The 20,034-nt window shown below is 44.1% G+C and overlaps 1 protein-coding gene across 1 annotated transcript in view; it reads left to right on the top strand.

Moving 5' to 3' along the window:
- LOC145413992 (RNA-binding protein NOB1) overlaps positions 1–20,034 on the top strand; it is a 175,004-nt gene that overhangs the window by 93,553 nt on the left and 61,417 nt on the right. The window contains exon 5 of the mRNA XM_080283564.1: positions 3,072–3,280. Coding sequence (XP_080139690.1) covers positions 3,072–3,280 — 209 coding nt within the window. The remainder of the gene's footprint in view (positions 1–3,071; positions 3,281–20,034) is intronic.

Here is a 20,034-nt window from a genome sequence, read left to right as displayed (position 1 = left end):
ATATGAACGTGGAGAACCAAATCGATTGTGTAATTGGGAATAATGTGGTGAAGAATGTAGAAAACTTTAAATATCTGGGAACGATTGTATCATCTAATGGATCATTAAACAATGAAATTGAGGAGAGGATTAGACAGGCTTGGCGAGCTGTTGGAATGTTGAAATCTGTTTGGAATAATAATATGCTTTCGGTACATACTAAAGTGAAAATTTACAAGTCCATGGTTAGACCCATTTTAATTTACGGGCATGAGTCATGGTACAGTACAATTGCAACAGATCAGAAAGTATTAGGATTTGAGAATAAAATACTGAGAAGGATTCTTGGGCTAAAGTGGCAAGACAGAGTTACAAATGAAAGAGTAAGGGATATTACGAGAGTGGAACCAGTTAATGAATATGTGAGACTGTCTCGCTGGAAGTGGCTGGGGCACATATACAGAAAAGAAAGTTGTTTAATACAGGATGTGCCAGAGTGGATTGCTAGAGGAAGAAGAGGTAGAGGTAGGCTGAGGGAAACCTGGTTGAGGACAATGAAAAAAGAAGCAGGAGAGGAGTGTTGGTGGGACCTGAAGGAGAGGGCAAGAGACAAATATTGGTGGAGAGAGTTCATTGAGACCCTATGCATCCCGTGGGTTGCCACAGGAAATGATTGATTGATTGATTGATATATAATTAGTGAAGAATAAATGCTAGCTTTACGAATTTGGTAATGAAAAGTTAAATTTGGTAATGAAAGTTGAGCAGATTGGTAATGTGGCCGTTGCGATCTGGCAACTCTGTTACCCCGCCAACATCAACAGTCACAGTCTAACTCCGATCGAGAGCAGATGCTTATAGCAGTGCAAGCCACAGGTGCTTGTTTTTTGTGAATAAACAGTGAATAAACTGCAATACCTCGCCACTAGAACACACAGGAATTTACAGTGTTGTGCAGTGTTAAGAAATTAGAATTTAGAGTGCAGAGGATTAACTGTGGACTGCAAACTGGCGGTTCAAACCAGTCCAGGAGCAAGGGACTTGTAAGTACCCAGAATGTTTAATATTGTATAAACTCACCTCTAAAACCTCATTTTATGGTTCTTTTGCATTTATTTCAGTCTTTTATGTCCCTTATTGGTGTGATTTGGGTCATAAATAGGTGCTATGCATGTCCAGAGGGAGTTGTATAGGTGGTTTTCTGAGTTAGGGTCCATAAGTATAAGTCCATAAGCTGGGGCCCAATATCTGGACAGGACCACTATCCGGACCTGCCTATGGCTCTGTTACGTTGGATATTGGAGGGATTACTGTATATATATATATATATATATATATATATATATATATATATTCAACAAGAATGAAAAATAAACTTCATCAAATTGAAAAGATTAACCCCTCTGTGGCCGAAGGGCCGGAATTTACCGTGAACACCAGGCTGACGGCGGGGCCATTTTTTGAAGTTTCGAAAATTGATTTTTTTTTCTTACCATATTGAAGAGAAAGTTCAGATGCACCTAATAGTACAAATCTCAGCTTCCTAGACGCATTTTGTGGCTTGCAATGGAGCATGGAAGTTGCAAGAATATCGGCAACCGATATCCGCCGCCCATGGGACTTCCGCAACGCAACTGGGAAGGTGTTGTTGTTGTTGTTGTTGTTTTTTTCATCTCCAAAAAGAATACAAATGGTGCTGAAATGTTGTGCATATATGAGATATGATGATATCGAATGATTTCAGTACATAATCTGTTAGGAATGGCTGGAAAAAAAAATTATGAATTTTTTTTATCTCTTTGATATAAAATATGTTTATGGTAGTTTCGAGCTATTTTTTGCGTTATCGTTGTGCCCATGCTTGGAAAAGGGAGCAAAGGAGTTGAATTTTCGGTCCTGAATGAGAAAACTGCACGTCCTTGAAGGTTAGACTCTGGCACAGGAGAATAAAGTGGAGGGTCAGATCCGATTAGCAATACGGAAGTTGAGTCGCAACTTCAAGCTTCCACACCACGAGCATGGCTACAAATAGAATCGTAATGCAGTTTCAGAAGTCCAATTATTACGAATACAGATACAAAGCAGAAATAAGTAAAGTTACAGACGGGGGAAAACGTATTTTTTCCGTAATAACATGTTCATCTTTCTCTATCATTTTACGTTCATCTTTATCATTTTACCTTGTTATTTTTGAATATATATTGCTGTCTCGTAAACAGGGTGGTTGAATGTGTTTTGCAAGGGAGGAAAAAGATTTTATTTTCTGTCTGAGTCGAGATAATGGGTGTAACTATGTGTTTTTAGGCATGGCCACGAGCGAAAAAAATCGTACATCCACTCGTCATGACAGCAGGTGGTGAACTGACAGATGATATGTGAGAGGGTGAAGTCAAGGTCAACCTCATGTCCCAGATTTTCGTTCACTTCCTGAAGGTTTTCACAGTTTTCTACAAGTTGCACTGCATCAAATGATCCAAACCATTACAGCAAACCTGAGCAAATAGGTAAAGATACCAAGACAAAAATGTATTTTTCACTTATTATCATGTCTTTCTTGTATGTGCCTGTATTACTTCATAATCGTAAACAGGTAGTTGTGTGTGTTTTGCAAGAGAGGACAAAGATGATATGTTCTGCCTGGGTCGAGATAATGGGTGTAGTTGTGCTTGTTTAGGCATGGCTAGGAGTGACAAAATCGAAAATCCACTCATCACAGCAGCAGGCTTTGAACTGCTTGATGAGGTGTATGGGAGTGTAGTGTAGGTCAGTGTGAAGATGTTCAGAACGTTCGTTCAGTTCCCAAAAATTTTTGCGTTTTTTTATAGGCCGCACTCAAACGGTGCCTGTGGCCATTGATCGGCTAAACGTCATTTGACGCCAGTGGCCACGGAGGGGTTAATGAACAGTTTTTCTTTAATTTTTCCTGGGCTAGATGAATATAAAAATAGACAACTTAAAACAAGATCTTTGTATACAGTATTATGTTTCGATGTTATTAACTCTGATATTGTAGTACCGTACTGGTTATATGTACAGCTGTTTTGAAAATGGAAATGAATATTGTTCAGAAACTGTTGACTTTGATATTTCAGTGATAGAAGATGAAGAGAATGAGAAAAATGATGCTGAGAGCTGCACAACGAGCAGCAACGATGATGATAATGTTGAGAGTGATGATGAAGGTTGGATCACGCCATCCAACGTCAGACGGCATAAAATAAAGAGTGGAGTTTTGCCAGAAGATGAAGAAGAGGGGGAGGATGTGCTTCTTGCCTGTATAACATCAGACTTTGCTGTTCAGGTGAGTCTTATAAATGGAGGATCAGCATTATAAAGAAAAAAAAAGTTAGAATGATATTGCACAGTTTGAATTGCTGTTTTGTGTGAGCTTGTATGGCATTGTAGTGTTAATCCATTTCACTGCCACTGATGGATTTCAGTACAGGTATTATTCGTTATACCCATGCTTCTAGCAGTCATAATTTCATCAGACAGTCATGGCTAGCATAATGTGCAGTTACGTAGTGCAAAATAAATCATAGCATGGAAGATGCCATTTGTGTCCAAAAAATGTCACAATGTGAAACAAATTAGTATAACGCAGTTGGAGGAAGCTGCCCATTTTTTACAACTGACTATGTGTTGGTGATGGACATAACACGATGGGAAGCCCCAGTTTATGTTTCAAAGGCATACTGCACAGTCAGTGATAGAGAGAACGCAGTGCGAGGCATAAAACTATAGTTGGAAAACAACACTGGAAGTTATAGACATAGGGTGGATTGCATCAGCAAAAAAAATGAAGCATCAAACATCATATGCAGGAAGGTTAGGTGGTGGGAGATGCAGTTCAGGGCAACTGACAGCATGCAGGCAGTGAGCTAAGTGGGCAACGGGGGGACAGGGAGGGAGGACACAAGCGGGGGTGGGGGAGGGGAAGGGGAGTGAGACAAGTGGGGATGGGGTAGGGAAGGGAGGGAGACAAATGCGGGTGAGGGAGGGCAAGGGGAAGGGGAGGGAGACAATCGGGGGTGGGGAAAGATGGGGGAACTGGGAGGGGGGGGACAAGAACTATTACTAACCCACCCTGTCTCATTCACTCATTCATTCTCTCTCTCTCTCTCTCTCTCTCTCTCTCTCTCTCACACACACACACACACACACACACACACCTCACAAGAGACTAATGTGGAAACTAGAATATCTAGGAGGACTGAAGGGGAAACTTCTGGAATGGATGAGAGACTTTTTGAGAGACAGACAAATGAGGACAGTAATAAAGGATAGGATGTCTGGATGGAGGGAAGTAACAAGTGGAGTCCCTCAAGGCTCGGTGTTGGCGCCAGTAATGTTCCTGATTTGCGTAAATGATATGGTAGATGGAGTGAACAGTTATGCAAGTCTGTTTGCTGATGATGTAAAGATCTTTAGGAAGATAGAGGTTGAGGAGGATTGTAAAATACTGCAGGAGGATTTGGATAGGATACACAATTGGAGCCGGACGTGGGAAATGAATTTAATGTAAAGAAATGTAAAATATTGGAAATGGGTAAAAGTACCAGGAGGCCATCACTGAATTATTTGTTGGGTAATGAACTAATCACAAAAAGGAGAGAAGAGAAAGATTTGGGAGTGCTGGTCCAAGATAGTTTGTCACCAGAAAAGCACATTAGCAAGATAGTTGGAGAGACTTATAAACTCTTGACTAACATAAGAGTAGCATTTCATTATATGGATGAGGAGATGATGAAAAAATTGATAGTGACCATGATCCGCCCCAGGTTAGAATATGCAGCGGTAGTGTGGTCCCCACACAAAAAGAAAGATATAAACAAGCTTGAGAGAATACAAAGAACAGCAACCAAGATGGTCCCCAGTCTGGCAGACCTGTCAAACAGAGAGAGGCTGGAAAAGCTGGATTTGCCTTCCTTAGAGGAAAGGAGAAAGAGGGGAGACATGATTGCAGTGTTCAGGACCATGGTGGGAGTAGATAAAATTGACAAAGAAGATCTGTTTGTATGGGATAAGAGAGCAACAAGAGGACACGGATTGAAATTGAAAAAGTCAAGCAGCTTGAAGGATAGGAAGAGATATAGCTTTCCTTACAGAAGTATAGACTTATGGAATAGCCTGGACAATGAGATCATCCAGTCTAAAAACTTAAATGAGTTTAAAGCTAAATTTGACTTATTGAGAAACAGCGACGGAAACCCATGAGGATAGTACATTCCGTGTATATCACGATTAGGTATATTAGGTGAATACTTAAATATCTGGAACGACTTAGACAAAGAGGTGGTGCACGAGAAAAACATTCATGTGTGTAAAGGTAGACTCGATAAATATGGATATGGAGATAGGACAACACAAGCATTGCTCAATTCCTGTATACTACAAATAGGTAAATACACACACACACATCCCCTCCATCCTCCCCTCTTCTCCCCCCATCCCCAATTCCCCCCCACCTCCTCCCAGCAAGTTCACAACCTCTTCCATTCAGGATGATGAATCCTCCAGTGTTTGTTTGTAATGAAGTCTTTATTAGTTAGGTAAATGTCCTCCATCCATCCGTCATCCAATCCTATGTTGCCCCATAGAGGAGAGTAGGAACCCGGGGCTAGGCAAGTTGGTAATGACATTTAAGATAAGAGTGACCAGCCTCACTCATCCAAGAGTGGCATTACGTGAGCAATAAACCCCAACCAACCCTTGGATATAAACCTACACAGGCCCAGTCCGATTGGAGCACCTTAATTACCCACTATACCACCAGGCACCATAATTTGGTTGTATGGTTACCATCCAGCGTAGTAAATGGTTTCCTAGTGTACAGGAAACCATTTGACTTGTCACTCAGTGTAGTCACCCATTGGCAGAAGGAGGAGGAAAGACTGAAGGAAAGAAAGACAGAGGAGGGAGTGTAAAGTCACCCGTAGGCAGAAGAAAGAGGAAAGAATGAAGGAAAGAAAGACAGAAGAGGAAGGATGGAAGAAAGGAAAGGACAGTCACCCAAAGCAGCAGTACATCGAGTGAGTGGATGGTGAGCGCCCCCACCAACGAAGAAAAAAAAAAAAAAAAAAAAAAAATGCCCCAGAAGATGATCTTGGGGCTGGCTTAGGTACCATGAAACTCTTTAACATGTAAACATATGGCCATATAATGCAAAAATCTCATACAGTGGGAGCTTTAGGGTACCAAATTCCCGCGTTATGTGAGCATTGACTGTATTGTATATTAGCGCAGATGATCTGTAAATGAAGTTGAAGAACTTATGTATTTTACGCCGTAGTGTTCTTCAGAATCTGTAGCCTAACATTTACCCAGGTAATACTGTGGTTGATATTTTTCTAAAATAATAGCATATCTGTATCTCAGGGTTAAATGTCATCACAGAAAACTGTGATCTATTTTTTTTTTTTTTTTCCCAAGTAAGCAAATCCTGGAATTCAGTGAATGAAGATCAAAGCACAGTGAGTCTTCATTATACGAAAGGGATAGGGATCAAGAAAACCTTTCGTAATCCGAAATTTCGTACAGTATATCGGAACGATTTTCCCCATTGAAATACAGTATACGTAAAAATGGGGGGATGCATCCCACGACCCCCTCGGACCCCCCACTTAAACTTTACCCCTCCTATTTTGAAGTAAGTAATACCTGTAGATGTAGAGAATGAGGTGGTCATTTTCTTGTACATCTGCATTTTCTTGGTCACAGTCCCAATGGTGGAAGCTGCAAGGCCTAAAGTACGCCCAAATCTTCAAGACTCCCTGCCCCACCTCGTGGCTTCTTATAATTTTCAATTTCATCTCCACAGTTAGAGTATGATGCTGCTTCTTGTTTGCAGTGGGCATTCCTGATGCTGGAAATGATGCAGGGCACCTGGGAGGCATGTCTAAACAAAAAGGAAAGGTGTATAGCTGCAAAAATATCCTCACGTACAGCAAAGCTGCGAGGAGGGACGTGGACTCGGTTCTGGGACAATTCACCTTGAAGTCAATTCGCCATCAAAACTTGGACAATTCCCAGTCAGGATAATTCGCACCCAGGACGATTCCCTGTCATTATATAAATATCATCATCATCATCATCAGCCGTTTGAGTATCCACTGCAGAACCGGCCTATCCCAACCGAAGTGGGGACGAAACAGCCAATGTATCTCTACCAAGTGGCTTAGGCTGTCTGGTAGAGACTGTATGTAGGGTGTGAAGTGCTTGTAAGTGTAATTGTTGTGTTGGAGTGGCTTTGGATGTGTGTGTAGTCTGTGAACCAAGTGTAATCGGCCCACGCAAGCCGACTAGGTGCAAGCATACTTTTCAGTATGCGACACTGGTTCAACCATAGCACCTCTTGTGTCCGCCAAGCAGTATATGGCCAGGAGAACGCTCCCAAAGTTTTTTATCCTGACGGTGCGCGAACCCTCGCTTTCCAGTGTGCGAAAATGCACACTTTACCACTGTACCACAGAGGTTATAAATATACTTAATATTAATTGATTAATACTATAATAACTAATTTCGTGGGGAACTATCAAGGTCTATGTTCATTCAACAGCATAGGCTTTAATATTATAATTTGCACTTGTAGTCAATAATTAACTTGCTTCAGCCTCGCTGTAGTCAACTTAGAATTATATTCTGGCATCTCCCATAGCTGTATTCAGTAATTTTTATTGTAATTTTTGGATGCAGTTGGTTGAGATTGATTGATTAACTGAGAAAGTAGATGTAATATGAAGATTATTCATATAATTTTAGAATATGTCGATCGTTCACTTGAGGTTTTTAGGCATTTATATAAAGGCCAATGTCTCATATGTAGCCTTATGTTAAACGATGAAGTGAAACATTGTACGTCACCTGATTCATGTTTCAGTATACAGTAATCACTCTAATATCCGGACGCCCAATAACCGAACATCCCCACTAACCGAACCTTATCGTCCTGGGATCAAACATTCCCAAAATGGTCCGAAAATCCAAAAAAATTGGAAAAAAAAACGATTTTTTGCCGTCCGTAATTTGAACTTGCCGCGCGCGCCGCGTGAGAGCATTGTTTTGGTTCGTCATTCCTCCGACGTCCGATAGAGCGCCGCTGCATCCTCCCCACTTCCCGCCTGTCTCTCACCGCGACTGGACCTGCGCTCTTCGTAATGGCTGCCCACGTGCTCGCTTTTGTGGTGGTGCCGTACTTGCTGCAAGGCCTCCTGCTGCTCTCTGCCCTACTCTTAGTGTGTGTGATGATGGCCCCGCCTCCTGAGAAAAGGAAGAGAGTGGTGTTGACTCTGGAGAAGAAACGGGAGATATTGGAGAAGGTTGATGCGGGTTGGTCTTCCTCTCGCATTCTCCGCGAGTTCAACCTGGCCCGGTCGACTTTGTTTGATATCAAGCGTTCCCGAGACAAGCTCATGCAGTACACGGCTGACTTCTCGTCGAGAAGCAAACGCAACGTGGAGAGGAAGGTTATGTTTACTCCCAAGTATGCAGAGATCGACCGCTCCACGTTGATTTGGTATCGACAGCAACGTGCAGCTGGTGTGATGGTACGTGGAACGGAGCTGAAGGCTGCTGCTGAGAAGTTTGCAAGGCTTCACGACGCCCTAGACTTCAAGGCATCCGAGGTGTGGCTCTTCGCGTTCAAGTTGCGACATGGCCTTACTAACCGTAAAGCACATGGCGAAGCATTGGACGCTAACGAGGATGGAGTGGACGAGTTTCGGCACAAGGTGAAAGGCTTGATCGACAGGGAGGGCCTCACTCTCGGTCAAGTCTATAACGCTGACGAAACTGGCCTATTCTATCGCTCGGTGCCAACGAACACTCTCGCCGATGAGACGGAGAAGCGTGTACCTGGCCGCAAGCTTTCTAAGGAACGGATATCTGCTTTGTGTTGTGCCAATGCTAACGGCATGCACCGGCTTAAGCCCGTTATTGTTGGCCGTGCAAAGCAGCCTCGGTGCCTTCGTGGGGTGATGGATGTCCTTCCTGTCGTATGGTACCATTCTTTGAAAGCATGGTTCACAGCTGTGATTTTCAAAGACTGGTTTCACCATCACTTCGTCAAGGAGGTCATACATTACCAGACGAAGACACTGGGAATTCCTCGCGACCAGGTAAAGGCTCTCCTTCTCCTCGACAATGCACCTGCCCACCCGTGCGACAAGGACTTGGTTGCTGAGAATGGCCGTATTAGGTGCATGTTTCTGCCACCTAATACGGCTGCTCTCATTCAACCAATGGACCAAGGAGTGATCGTGGCAACAAAGCGCCTGTACCGTCGGAAGTTCCTGGACGAGGTGATGGTGGTTCTCGAGGACGAGACGAGCGCAGGAAGGACGTGACACTCGAGGCAAGCGGACTTTGGAAAACCTTCGCCGCTGCAACATCAAGTCTGCGCTGTACAACTGGGCTAGTGCATGGAAGGAAGTCCCTGTGAAAACTCTTGAAAATGGTTGGTCTCGTCTGCTTCTCGGAACAGATGTGGAGTACGATTTCCTAGGGTTTGACGTGGATGACTTCCATGCACGGCTACGTACGCACGGCGTATGATGTTGATGTGGACGATGTTCGTGAGTGGTTGGATCTACGAGGCGATCCTGGGTATCAGACGTTGTCTGATATCGAGATCGCGTCTTCGGTTGCTGGTGTCAGTCCCGAACTTGAAGATTCCGACGACGAAGGCGATGATGATGCAGACTCCGCCCAGCAGGACACTACTCCAGCCATCCCCAAGCTGAGCGCACTCCGGGAACATCTAGAGTTCGTCCTAGACTACCTGGAACACCCGGACTGCGACAGGGAGATGGGGCCCTTGGGACTCGTGGAGGAAGTGCGTGCTTTCCGGCAGCGCATCATCAATCGCCAGAATCGTCCGGTCCTTGCGTCAGTCAACGATTGACAGTTTTTTCAGGCCCGGGACCCCCGCTGTGCCAAGCCCTGGTTCCACTCCGTTGCCTCCCAAGACAGGCCCTCATGCTCCGAGCCACAGCCCAGCACATCAGCTACAGTGGAGTCACCGCTCGACGTGAGTTTGCGGCTGTCTTCAGAGTCTTCTGTAGTTGGTACGCCATCACCACTACCCACCGATGCACCCCTTGGACACCTGCCAGTGATACTCTCGGGCTCTGACAGTGAATAAACAGCAAGAACTTCTCCACTAGACCACACGGGAATTTTGAGTGTTGTGCAGTGAAAAAAACGGTGTGTTGTGTTAAGGTTTTCAAGTTGGGAGAAAAGACTAAGTAGAAAAGAAATTTAACGTAACTAACCTTCTTTGTTTTGGCTTTGGAAACTTAAAAAAACTTGGGAAAAGTTAATGTGCAACACTTAAATTTAATGGAACATTATTTGGACTAAAGTGAACACTGTGAAAAGAACGGACTTCTGTGTGTTAGTGACTAAGTTCAGTGCAAGACTTCAGGAAGAGTGTAGTGCAAGTGCTTCAGGAAATCGTTCTTACTGTCAGAGTCCGAGAGGAGGCGGTTATTCATCGAGGTGGCCAGGGACTTGCTGTAAGTAGCCAAAATGTTTCATGTTGTACTATTTTCCATACTATATTTACCAGAATGTTTCATATTGTATTTTTTCCCATACTATACTTACCAGAAAGTGTCATACTGTACTTCTTTCCATACTAAACTTACCTCATGCATGTGCAGTAGGAATGTGTTTTTCAGAGTTCGGTTAGGTTCGGTTAGGTTAGGTTCGGTTAGAGTCCATAAGTACCAGAATGTTTATTAATGTATGAACATACTTCTAAACCCACATTTATGTGTCTATTGCATTTATTTCAGTCATTTATGTGCCTTATTGGTGTGATTTGGGTGTTAAATAGATGCTATGCATGTCCGGAGGGAGTTGTATAGGTGTTTCTCTGTGTTAGGGTCCGTAAGTACAAGTCCATAAGCTGGGGCCCAATATCCGGACAAAACCAATATCCGAACCTACCGATGGCTCTATTGATCCGGATATTGGAGTGATTACTGTATTTCTATTTTTTTCCGTTAATACCAACTATCTGATGCCATATTTTACATTAAAAAAAGAATAAACCACTATCACCTTTTTAACTCATATAAATCGAATTCTAATATACTAGCTAAATCAACTGATATGTAAATAAATGATGGGGAATCGACCTGACGGCGATTTGTTCCTAAACCATGGACTCAACTGAGAAGCGTGCAAAAAACTGTTTACCAGAGAGGGGTTAGTTCGTTTCCTCTCTGCAAGCAAGCGCCCATTTTGAATTTTTCGTATTTCCTTTCATATTGCTTTTCGTATAATTGAGACAGATACTTATGTATTATGAAATTTGTCCTATATTCATCACTTTCATAACATTGATAATTCGTACTTCGGGTTTTCGTTTATCAGGAACTCACTGTATAAGAGATGTTGACATTATCTTTGAAGCATTCATACTTCAGCAAGTTCTGTATCATATTATAGGAGTAAAATATGAATGAAAGCTTATAAATCAGTATTTTTGCACACCACAGTAAGGGCAGAAAAAATTAATGCAGCAGTTTACAGGTTAACAGTACAGTATACTGTATTCTCGTCCACATAGTTATATATTTTTCCTTGTTGATAGTAGACTAGTGATGTGCTACCTACTTCACTGATCATGTTACTAATAGTTCCACTTTTATGCTTTCATACATATATTTGTGGCTTCTGATGATGTCTATTCAGCCCCCCCCCCCCATGCAAGACCGTCTTATATTGTTTCATTCATTCATTTATGCTTTCATACATATATTTGTGGATTCTGATGGTCTGTTCAGCCCCTCCCCCCTCCATGCAAGGCAGTCTTATATTGTTTCATTCATTCTTTCATTCATCATCCAATCCTTCTTTGCCCCATGATTTGGTAAGATATCCCTTGGTTGTAGGGGTTAGAAATAATCTCAGTGCTCCCTCCTCCCCCTTTTTTTTCCATGGTTTTATTTGGCTTGGTGCTGCCATGATAAAACCCTACGATTGTGCATACTGGCATTACAGGGAACCATGGTTGGTCACTCCCCGTATGGGAGAAGACCCCTAGGGTCCCATTTTACCTACTGAAACTATGTTCCTCCTGTGGCCCATTTCCCCAGGGATATATTCCTCATGGACCTGTTCCTACCATGACCCTATTTTCCTACTACCCAACCAATCACCAGCCTTACCTGCTCACCCCACCAATTTCCCCCCCTGCATGGGCGGAGGTTTGCCGTACTGGGGGGACTCTCTCGCCTAGAGTTGGGGAAGCCAATTTGACACCCCTAATTTTGGGCGAGAGCGAATACCGTCCAAAAGGGGAAAGCTCTGCTGGTTATACCTGGGCTAGGAGCGGGTTGGCAGCCCCCTTTATCCCTGTCTGTCGTGACAGGATGCCTCACTGGCCTGATGAACCAGTGCTGTATATGTAGTCTTATTCAAGTGCGAGGCCCCGCCTGAATGGACCCTTTATTTCCTCAGGTTAATTTTGGCCCTGGCAGCCATCAATGAAAATTTAAGCAAAACTGATTCTCCAGTTGACAGACCCAGAACGAACCTGATCATGGATGTGGATTCCTCTCATAAACCCTCTCCCTCTTTAGATGACGCAGGTTCCACTGCTTCCAGGGCTGGACCTTGTGTCATCAATAAACGTGTTTCGACCGTGACTGAGTGGCCACACCGTGACTACGTTTCCGTATGCCAGATGTTGGAGCCATTTGGTGTAGTTGAGAAGATCAAAATTAACTGGCATGATGATGTTAACAGATGGGAATGTCATTCTCAGTTTGCAAGGGCTGAGGACGCTTCTCATGCTTTATCAACGTTGAGTTCTGATACTGAATTGAGTGTGTCTCTTAGAATACTTCTTCATGATGCAGGTGCATACATCCCTAAGGATTACACAAAGTCTATAACAGTCTCTGCAAACCCACAGAATAGGCTGCTATCCTATCCAAAGTGTCTTCTTGCAACTGTTCGTTTAGAACATGCAAACTTTATTAAAGTCTGCCGTTTTATTGAGGAAAGAGTTGGTCGTTTTACCATCCGATTCTGTCAAAAGGTATGGTAAGAAGAGTGTTTTAATTTACGCTTCTTCTGAAACAGTGTCTCGCATGCTAACCGATTTAAAGTTAGATAATTCTATGTTAGCAGAAATTAAACCACACAGGACATTTAGTTATGCTAAGGGAGTGGTTTCCTGCCATGACCTAGTTGACTTCGGGGAGCGTGAAATCCTCGATATGTGTCCTCCTGATGTGGTTGATGTAAAAAAAATGTCAGTTACGTTACCTTTGTACCAGTTGTCCTTTACCGATAGGGTCTTACCTCAGTCTGTTTATATTGATAGGCTGCTTATCAGCGTGAGACCGCATAAGGCAAAGCCATTGCAATGTTTGAATTTCTTTAGATATGGACATGCTGCAAGTGTTTGCAAGGATGCTAGGGTGGTCAAAAGTGTTTTCAGCCAGAGCATGGAGACTGCAATCGGGACCTTCATTGTGGAAACTGTTGTGGTGACCATGGCATCACTGCTAAGGAATTCCACGGTGAATGTTTGAGCAGGAGGTGGTAGTTAAAGCTAATGCTGAGCACATTAGCATTGGGCAAGCTTTAGCTTTGCTAAAGCGAGCCCAACCCACCCCCGGTAGATCATTTGCTCAAGTTGCTGCTACTTCAGCACCAAGGGAAGGAGCTTCCTTCTCCCAGAGTGCCAAAGGCCGAGAGAGAATGTTGCAAAACCAAAATTTATAACTAAGAAGCACAATCATTCTACAGGTGATGACAAATCTGCAACAGGTCCTTCTGCCAATAGGAAAGCTGTGAAACCTGAATCTACTACTAAGAAGGATAATCTACTGGTGGTGATAACCCAGTAGCAGGTCCTTAAACCGTTACTAAGTCTCGGGGAGAAGCCGAGACTCATTCTTCCCCTGAAGGTGATGGGTTTGGTGGGTTTGTCTCCCCAGCTCGTAAAAGGGGTCGAACTAGGTCACCTCCAGTCAAATCCGGACCTGTTTTGGAGACTAAGAACCGGTTTATTCTTTTATCCAATAGGGAGGAGGATGTGATGTCATTCCATTCAGAGGATGGCTCAGTGGGTGTTAATGCCCTTTCCACTCCCAGGTCAGTGGCTAGTAATACTTCCCAAAGTATTCAGAAGACAACCTCAGTGAAGAGTAGATCTAAAAAAGAGCTTCATCAGTTGGAGACTTCTTTTCAAGGAGTTTCCAAATTTAGCTCTAATCCTACGATAGGTAAGTCGGATTCTTTAGACATTAAGAATGTTTTATCTGACAGGGAGGAGGATGAGATGCCCCTCCGGTCAGAGGATGGTCCTTTGGGTATTAATGCCCTTTCCACTCCCAAGTCAGTGGTTACTAACTTCTCGAAGTATTCACAAGGCAACCCCTTCTAAGAGTAGATCTAAGGAAGGGATTCATAAGTTGGAGACTTCTTTTCAAGGAGTTTCCAAACTAAACTTTGCTCCTAAGATTAGTCAGTCAGGTTCATCAAATATTAAGAGAGCATCATCTGTACCTAAGGTCTTTCCTGACAAGAACAGGAAAGATAAAGTTAGTAAACCTTCTAGTAGAGTACAGTCGATTCCGAATAAGAAATAATCCTATGTCTATTTTACAGTGGAACTGTTGGGGTTTTCGTTCAAATTCTGAACATCTTAAATCCCTAGTGCATGAACTTAATGTAGGTGCAGTCTGTCAGCAGGAGACAAAGCTGGGCAATACTAGCCTTAACTTTGGTCTTGACTGGGTGTCTTACCAATCTGTTCCTGTTTATGATCACCCCCAGGTTGGGACTGCTATCCTTGTTCACACCTCAGTTCAGCATAAAGCTTTTCCTCTTAATACAGATTTACAAGCTTGTGCTGTGTCTGTTGTATTGGACAGGCGTATCACCCTGTGTTCACTTTATATAGGCCTGGATTGAGCCACTGATTGGGCCATGACTTATCTTGTCCTGAACTGCACAATCTTGTTACTCAGTTACCACCACCATTTTTTATTATGGGTGATTTTAATGAACATAATCCTATGTGGGGGAGTTCCCAACTTTGTTCAAGGGGATCTGTCATTGAGGAGTTCCTCGATATCAGTGAGGCGGTTCTGTTAAATGATGGTTCCCCTACGTGGCATGAAATATCAAGGAACAGAGTCTCTCATTAAGATTTGACTCTTGCTTCCCCTGTTTTGGCAGCTGACTACTATTGGTCAGTCCATTCAGACTTGTATGGCAGTGATCATATGGTTGGAACAGTCCGTCAGCATGTCTTCCCAGGTGGAAATTTGAAGAGGCTGATTGTGCTGGCTACATGCAAGCAACGGAGGTAAGGATAGAGTATGATCTCTTTCCTGATCCTCTAGTGGCGTATGATTATATACAGTGAGTCATTTTAGATGGGTCATCACGTTTTATACCAAAGACGGGAGGATGCCCTGGACGCCCAGCTGTTCCCCGGTGGACTAAAGAGTGTGCGAATGCTCAGAAAGCCACCAGGGCTGCTTTTCGTAGGTATCAAAATAATCCTACAGATCAAAATAAAATAGCCCTTAAAAGGAATAGGGCCAAACAGAAGAGAGTTTAGCCCTTAAAAGGAATAGGGCCAAACAGAAGAGAGTTTTCAAGGAGGCCAAGAAGTCTTCTTGAAGAAAGTACATCTTGGGGTTGACTTCGGTAGTCCCAAGCTGCTTCATTTGGAGTAAGGTGCAGAAGCTCAGAGGAAATTATGTTCCTGTACCAATGCCAGCTTTACAGGTCAACAACAATGTTGAAACTGATCCTATTAAAGTTGCAGATATTCTTGCCTCTTATTTTTCTAATATATCTAGTCCGGAGCATTATGATGCTCATTTTAGAGGTGTTCGAGAGTACGTTGTGGCTTCAGATCCTAAGTCTGATAGTAGTGACCCATAACGATCTTTTCTCTCTTCAGGAATTGGAGGCTGCTTTAAATAAATCCTCTCCAACTTCGCTTGGAAAGGATGGCATCCATTACAAGATGCTAGAGTGGCTTCCATTAAATTCCAAATTCTTCTTCTTACGGGTATTTAACCCCTAAAAGATGGGCATCGCAGTGTTCCGACATGCGCTCAGGACGGGCATGATCAGTGGGTGCGATATGGTGGGGGAGGTGTGGGGGGGTTGTGGGGTGGTGTGGGGATGGGGACTTGGTGCTTGGGGGAGGTGGGGTTTGGGGTGGGGGATGATGGGTGAGGGTGGTAAGTGGGGGGTTGGGAGGGGGGTGGGGGGAAAAGGTTGGGGGTGGTGGTGGGGGTTGGAGGGGTGGGGTTGTTTAGGGGATGTGGGGGACTTTTGGGGGTGGGGCTTTGGGGGGTATGGGGGTGGGGGTAGAGGAGGGTAAGGGGTTGGGGGTGGTAAGGGTAAGGGGAGGGCAGTAGGGGGTGGGGGATAGGGGGTGATGGGTGGTTGGGGGTTGGTGGTGGGGGGATGGTTGGGGGAGTGGGGGTGGTAGGGAAGTGGTTGGGGGGATAGGCGATCGTGGGGGATGTGAGTGAGGGTGGGAAGGGTAGGGGTCATGGTAGGGTGCAGGTTAGGTGTGGTAGGGAGCTGTGGAGGGTATTGGGGGGACAGTGGCAGTTTGGGGGGTGGGGTGGTGGAGGGAGGATGGGGGGTTGGGGTGGGGGGGTGAGGGTGAGGGTGGGTTGCAGGTGGTGTGTGGGTGTGGTGGTAGGGGGGTAGGGTGGGTGGAGGGGGCGTGACTGCATATGCAGACACCCGTTGTTTTGGTCATAGAACTCTTGGACAACGTATGTAGACACCCATCTTTTAGTGGTTAATGGACTGTGGGTGTCAGGTGTGTTACCTGATAGTTGGCAGAGCTCTGTTATTGTCCCCATTCCCAAACCTGGGCAGGATCCTAGTCTGGTTAATAATTATCGACCTATCTCTCTGACGAGTTGCGTCTGCAAATTGTTTGAGAGACTGGTCAATGCTCGTTTGGTGTGGTTTCTTGAGAGCAGAAACAGCTTTCATCGAAGGCGGTTTGGTTTTCAGCAGAATCAATCTGCCACTGACCCTCTGGTGATGCTTACCAATGAAATCCAGTCTGGATACTCTTGAAACATGCAGACAGTGGCAGTCTTTTTTGACCATGAAAAAGCCTGTGAACTAACTAAAAAAACAAACAATAAGCCTCAGACAAGGACTGACCAAACGATGACAACCAAGGACCGGACAAAGGACATGGTTATCAGAACGTGGAATGTAAGGGGAGCGAATGATGAGGTGAAAGAGAGAGATTGTCCAGGTGCTTGAGGGTGCGAAAGTGGATGTATGTGGAATAACTGAAACAAAATGGAGAGGAGAAAGTGTGAGAGAATGGGAGTATGGATGGGGTATATGTGCAGGAGTAGGTGAGAATGAGAGGGCAAAGGAAGGAGTATGTATAGTTGTGAGTAAAAGATGGAAGAAGAGCATAAGACAGTATGGATCATTTGGGTCAAGGATTGTGTGAGTAAAGTTGAAAGTTGGAATACAAATGTGGGCGATTGTGTGTGTGTATGTGCCAACGCAAGATCATGCTAGAAGAGTGAGAGAAGAGTTCTGGACAAATGTAGAAGTGTGTATGGAAAAGTTTGGAAGGAATGAGAGAGTGTTTTTGATCAGTGATATGAATGGTAAAGTTGGGAATGTGAAGGTGGATGGAATAGTTGGTGAGTGGGGTGTGCCTGCTGAGATAGATGAGAATGGGAGTGCGTTAGTGGACATTTGTGCTGGGAGGGGGTTGGTGATAGCCAATATCCTCTTCAGGCATAAAATGATCCACAGGTATACATGGCGAGTGATGAGAAGGGTGAGTGGTGAACTGAATGAAAGGAAGGCAATGATATAATTATGTGTGTGTGGGTGAAAGGATGCGAGAGCTTATAGAGGTTGGGGGAGTGGACTTTCTGACCACTACTTGGTGGTGGCCAGAATTAGAATTCAAGTAAGATGGAGGAATAGAAGAAGGGAAAGACGAGAGGAAGGAATAGTTGCAAGGAGAGTGGAAAGGTTACAAGAGGATGAAAAAAAGGCAGAGTATATGAGAGAAGTGGAGGAACGATTGGGCAAATATGAATTGGAGCAGATGGGAGACGTGGAAGGTGTGTGTAGGATATTTACAGAAGAAATATGTGCAGCATGTGATATAGTGTGTGGAAGGAAGAGAAGACGGAGGGGGGTGCAAGGAACAGCGTGGTGGACCGAAGAGGTGAAACAGGCTGTGGCACAAAAGAAGAATGCATACAATGAATGGATGAGAAATAGGGGCGTGGAAGAAGTTGAGAGGCGGAAGAGAGAGTTATATGCAGAAAGAAAGAGAGAGGTGAAAAGATTAGTAAGAGAGAGTAAGAAGAGAGTGGATGAGGAATTTGGAAGGAATTTGAGTGTAAAGTGGAGGGACTGTAAGAAAATGTTCTGGAAAGAGGTGAAAAGAGTAAGACAGGGTGGAAGTGAAGTTAGCAGGGGAGTGAAAGATAAAAATGGTAGATTACTAGTGGAGAAGGGAGAAAAAGTGAGCAGATGGAGAGAACACTTTAAGGAATTGTTGAACATAGAGGATAGAAGTAATGCGAGTATAAGTGGCTGGGGAATGGCTGGGAGAAGGAGGGAGGTGAGAAGACAGAAAGAAATCAGTAGGATAGAAGTTGTGGAAGCAATGAAGAAAGTTAAATCGGGGAAAGCCCCAGGAATTGATGGACTGTTTGGTGAAATGCTGCAGCATGGGGGAGAGATAGTAGTAGAATGGATGTGGAAGATGTGCGGATTGGCCTGGGAGGAAGGTAGAGTCCCGGAGGATTGGAAGTCAGGTATAATTATTCCCTTGTACAAAGGAAAAGGGGAAAAAGAAGTGTGTGGTAATCATAGGGGCATCTGTCTTCTTAGTATAATAGGAAAAGTGTATGGTAGGATACTTATTTACAGAGTTAGAGAAAGAACAGAGAAATTAGTTGGAGATGAACAGGGAGGCTTTAGGAAGGGAAGAGGTTGTGTAGATCAGATATTCATTCTTAGATCGTTAGTGGAAAAGTTTCTAGAGAAGGGAAAGAAGTTGTATGCGGCTTTCATGGATTTGGAGAAAGCATATGATAGGGTGGATAGACAAGGATTGTGGAAAGTGTTAAGAATATATGGAGTAGATGGGAAGTTGTTGAATGCTGAGAAGAGTATGTACGATGGTGCGAAGGCTGCAGTGCATGTGGATGGTGAACTAAGTGAATTTTTCTCTTTGAAAGTTGGGTTGAAACAGGGATCTGTCATGTCTCCATGGTTGTTCAATCTGTACATGGATGGGGTAATAAAAGAGGTACAAGGTAGGGTAGTGGATGTTGGAGTGGCCCTGGTGAGAGAGGATAGTGTTTGGTAACTCCCTGTACTGTTGTTTGCAGATGATACTGTGTTGTTGAGTGAAGATGAAGGGGAGCTCCAAGACTTGGTGGATGAGTTTGGGAGAGTGTGTAAGAAACGGAATCTAAAGGTGAATGTAGGGAAGAGTAAAGCGATGGTCTTTGAGAGAGGTGAAGTCAGTGAATGTACAGCGAGGTTGGATGGTGAGGAATTGGAAAATGTGAGTATGTTTAAGTACTTGGGTAGTGTGATGAGTAAGGATGGAGGTTTGGAGGGTGAATTGCTTGAAAGGGTTCAGCACGGAAGAAAGGTTGCTGGTTCTTTGAAAGCAGTGATAAGAAACAGGGAAGTGAGCATGGAAGTGAAAAAATTACCACATGACAGTATTGTGATACCAACTCTAACATATGGAAGTGAAGCTTGGACGTTGTTGGAAGGACACAAGTCAAGAGTGAGAGCAGTGGAAATGAGTTATTGAAGAGGAGTCTGTGGAGTCACATGGAGAGACAGGCTGACGAATGAGGATATAAAGGAGCGTTGTGGTGTGGATGTGGATGTGATAGGAAGCGTTATGAGGAACTCACTGAGGTGGTTTGGCCATGTGGAGAGGATGGAGGGTGAAGACTGACGAAGAGAGTGTATGTGAGTGAGGTGGAGAGGGGGAGGCCAAGGATGAGATGGAGGGATGGGGTGGAGAGG

This window comes from Coenobita brevimanus, chromosome 98 (assembly GCF_032717465.1).
Source record: "Coenobita brevimanus isolate Jiangsu-jjx chromosome 98, ASM3271746v2, whole genome shotgun sequence".
Classification (NCBI taxonomy): Eukaryota; Metazoa; Arthropoda; class Malacostraca; order Decapoda; family Coenobitidae; genus Coenobita; species Coenobita brevimanus.
Note: the sequence above shows the minus strand (reverse complement) of the source record. Positions and strands in the feature narration are given on the sequence as shown.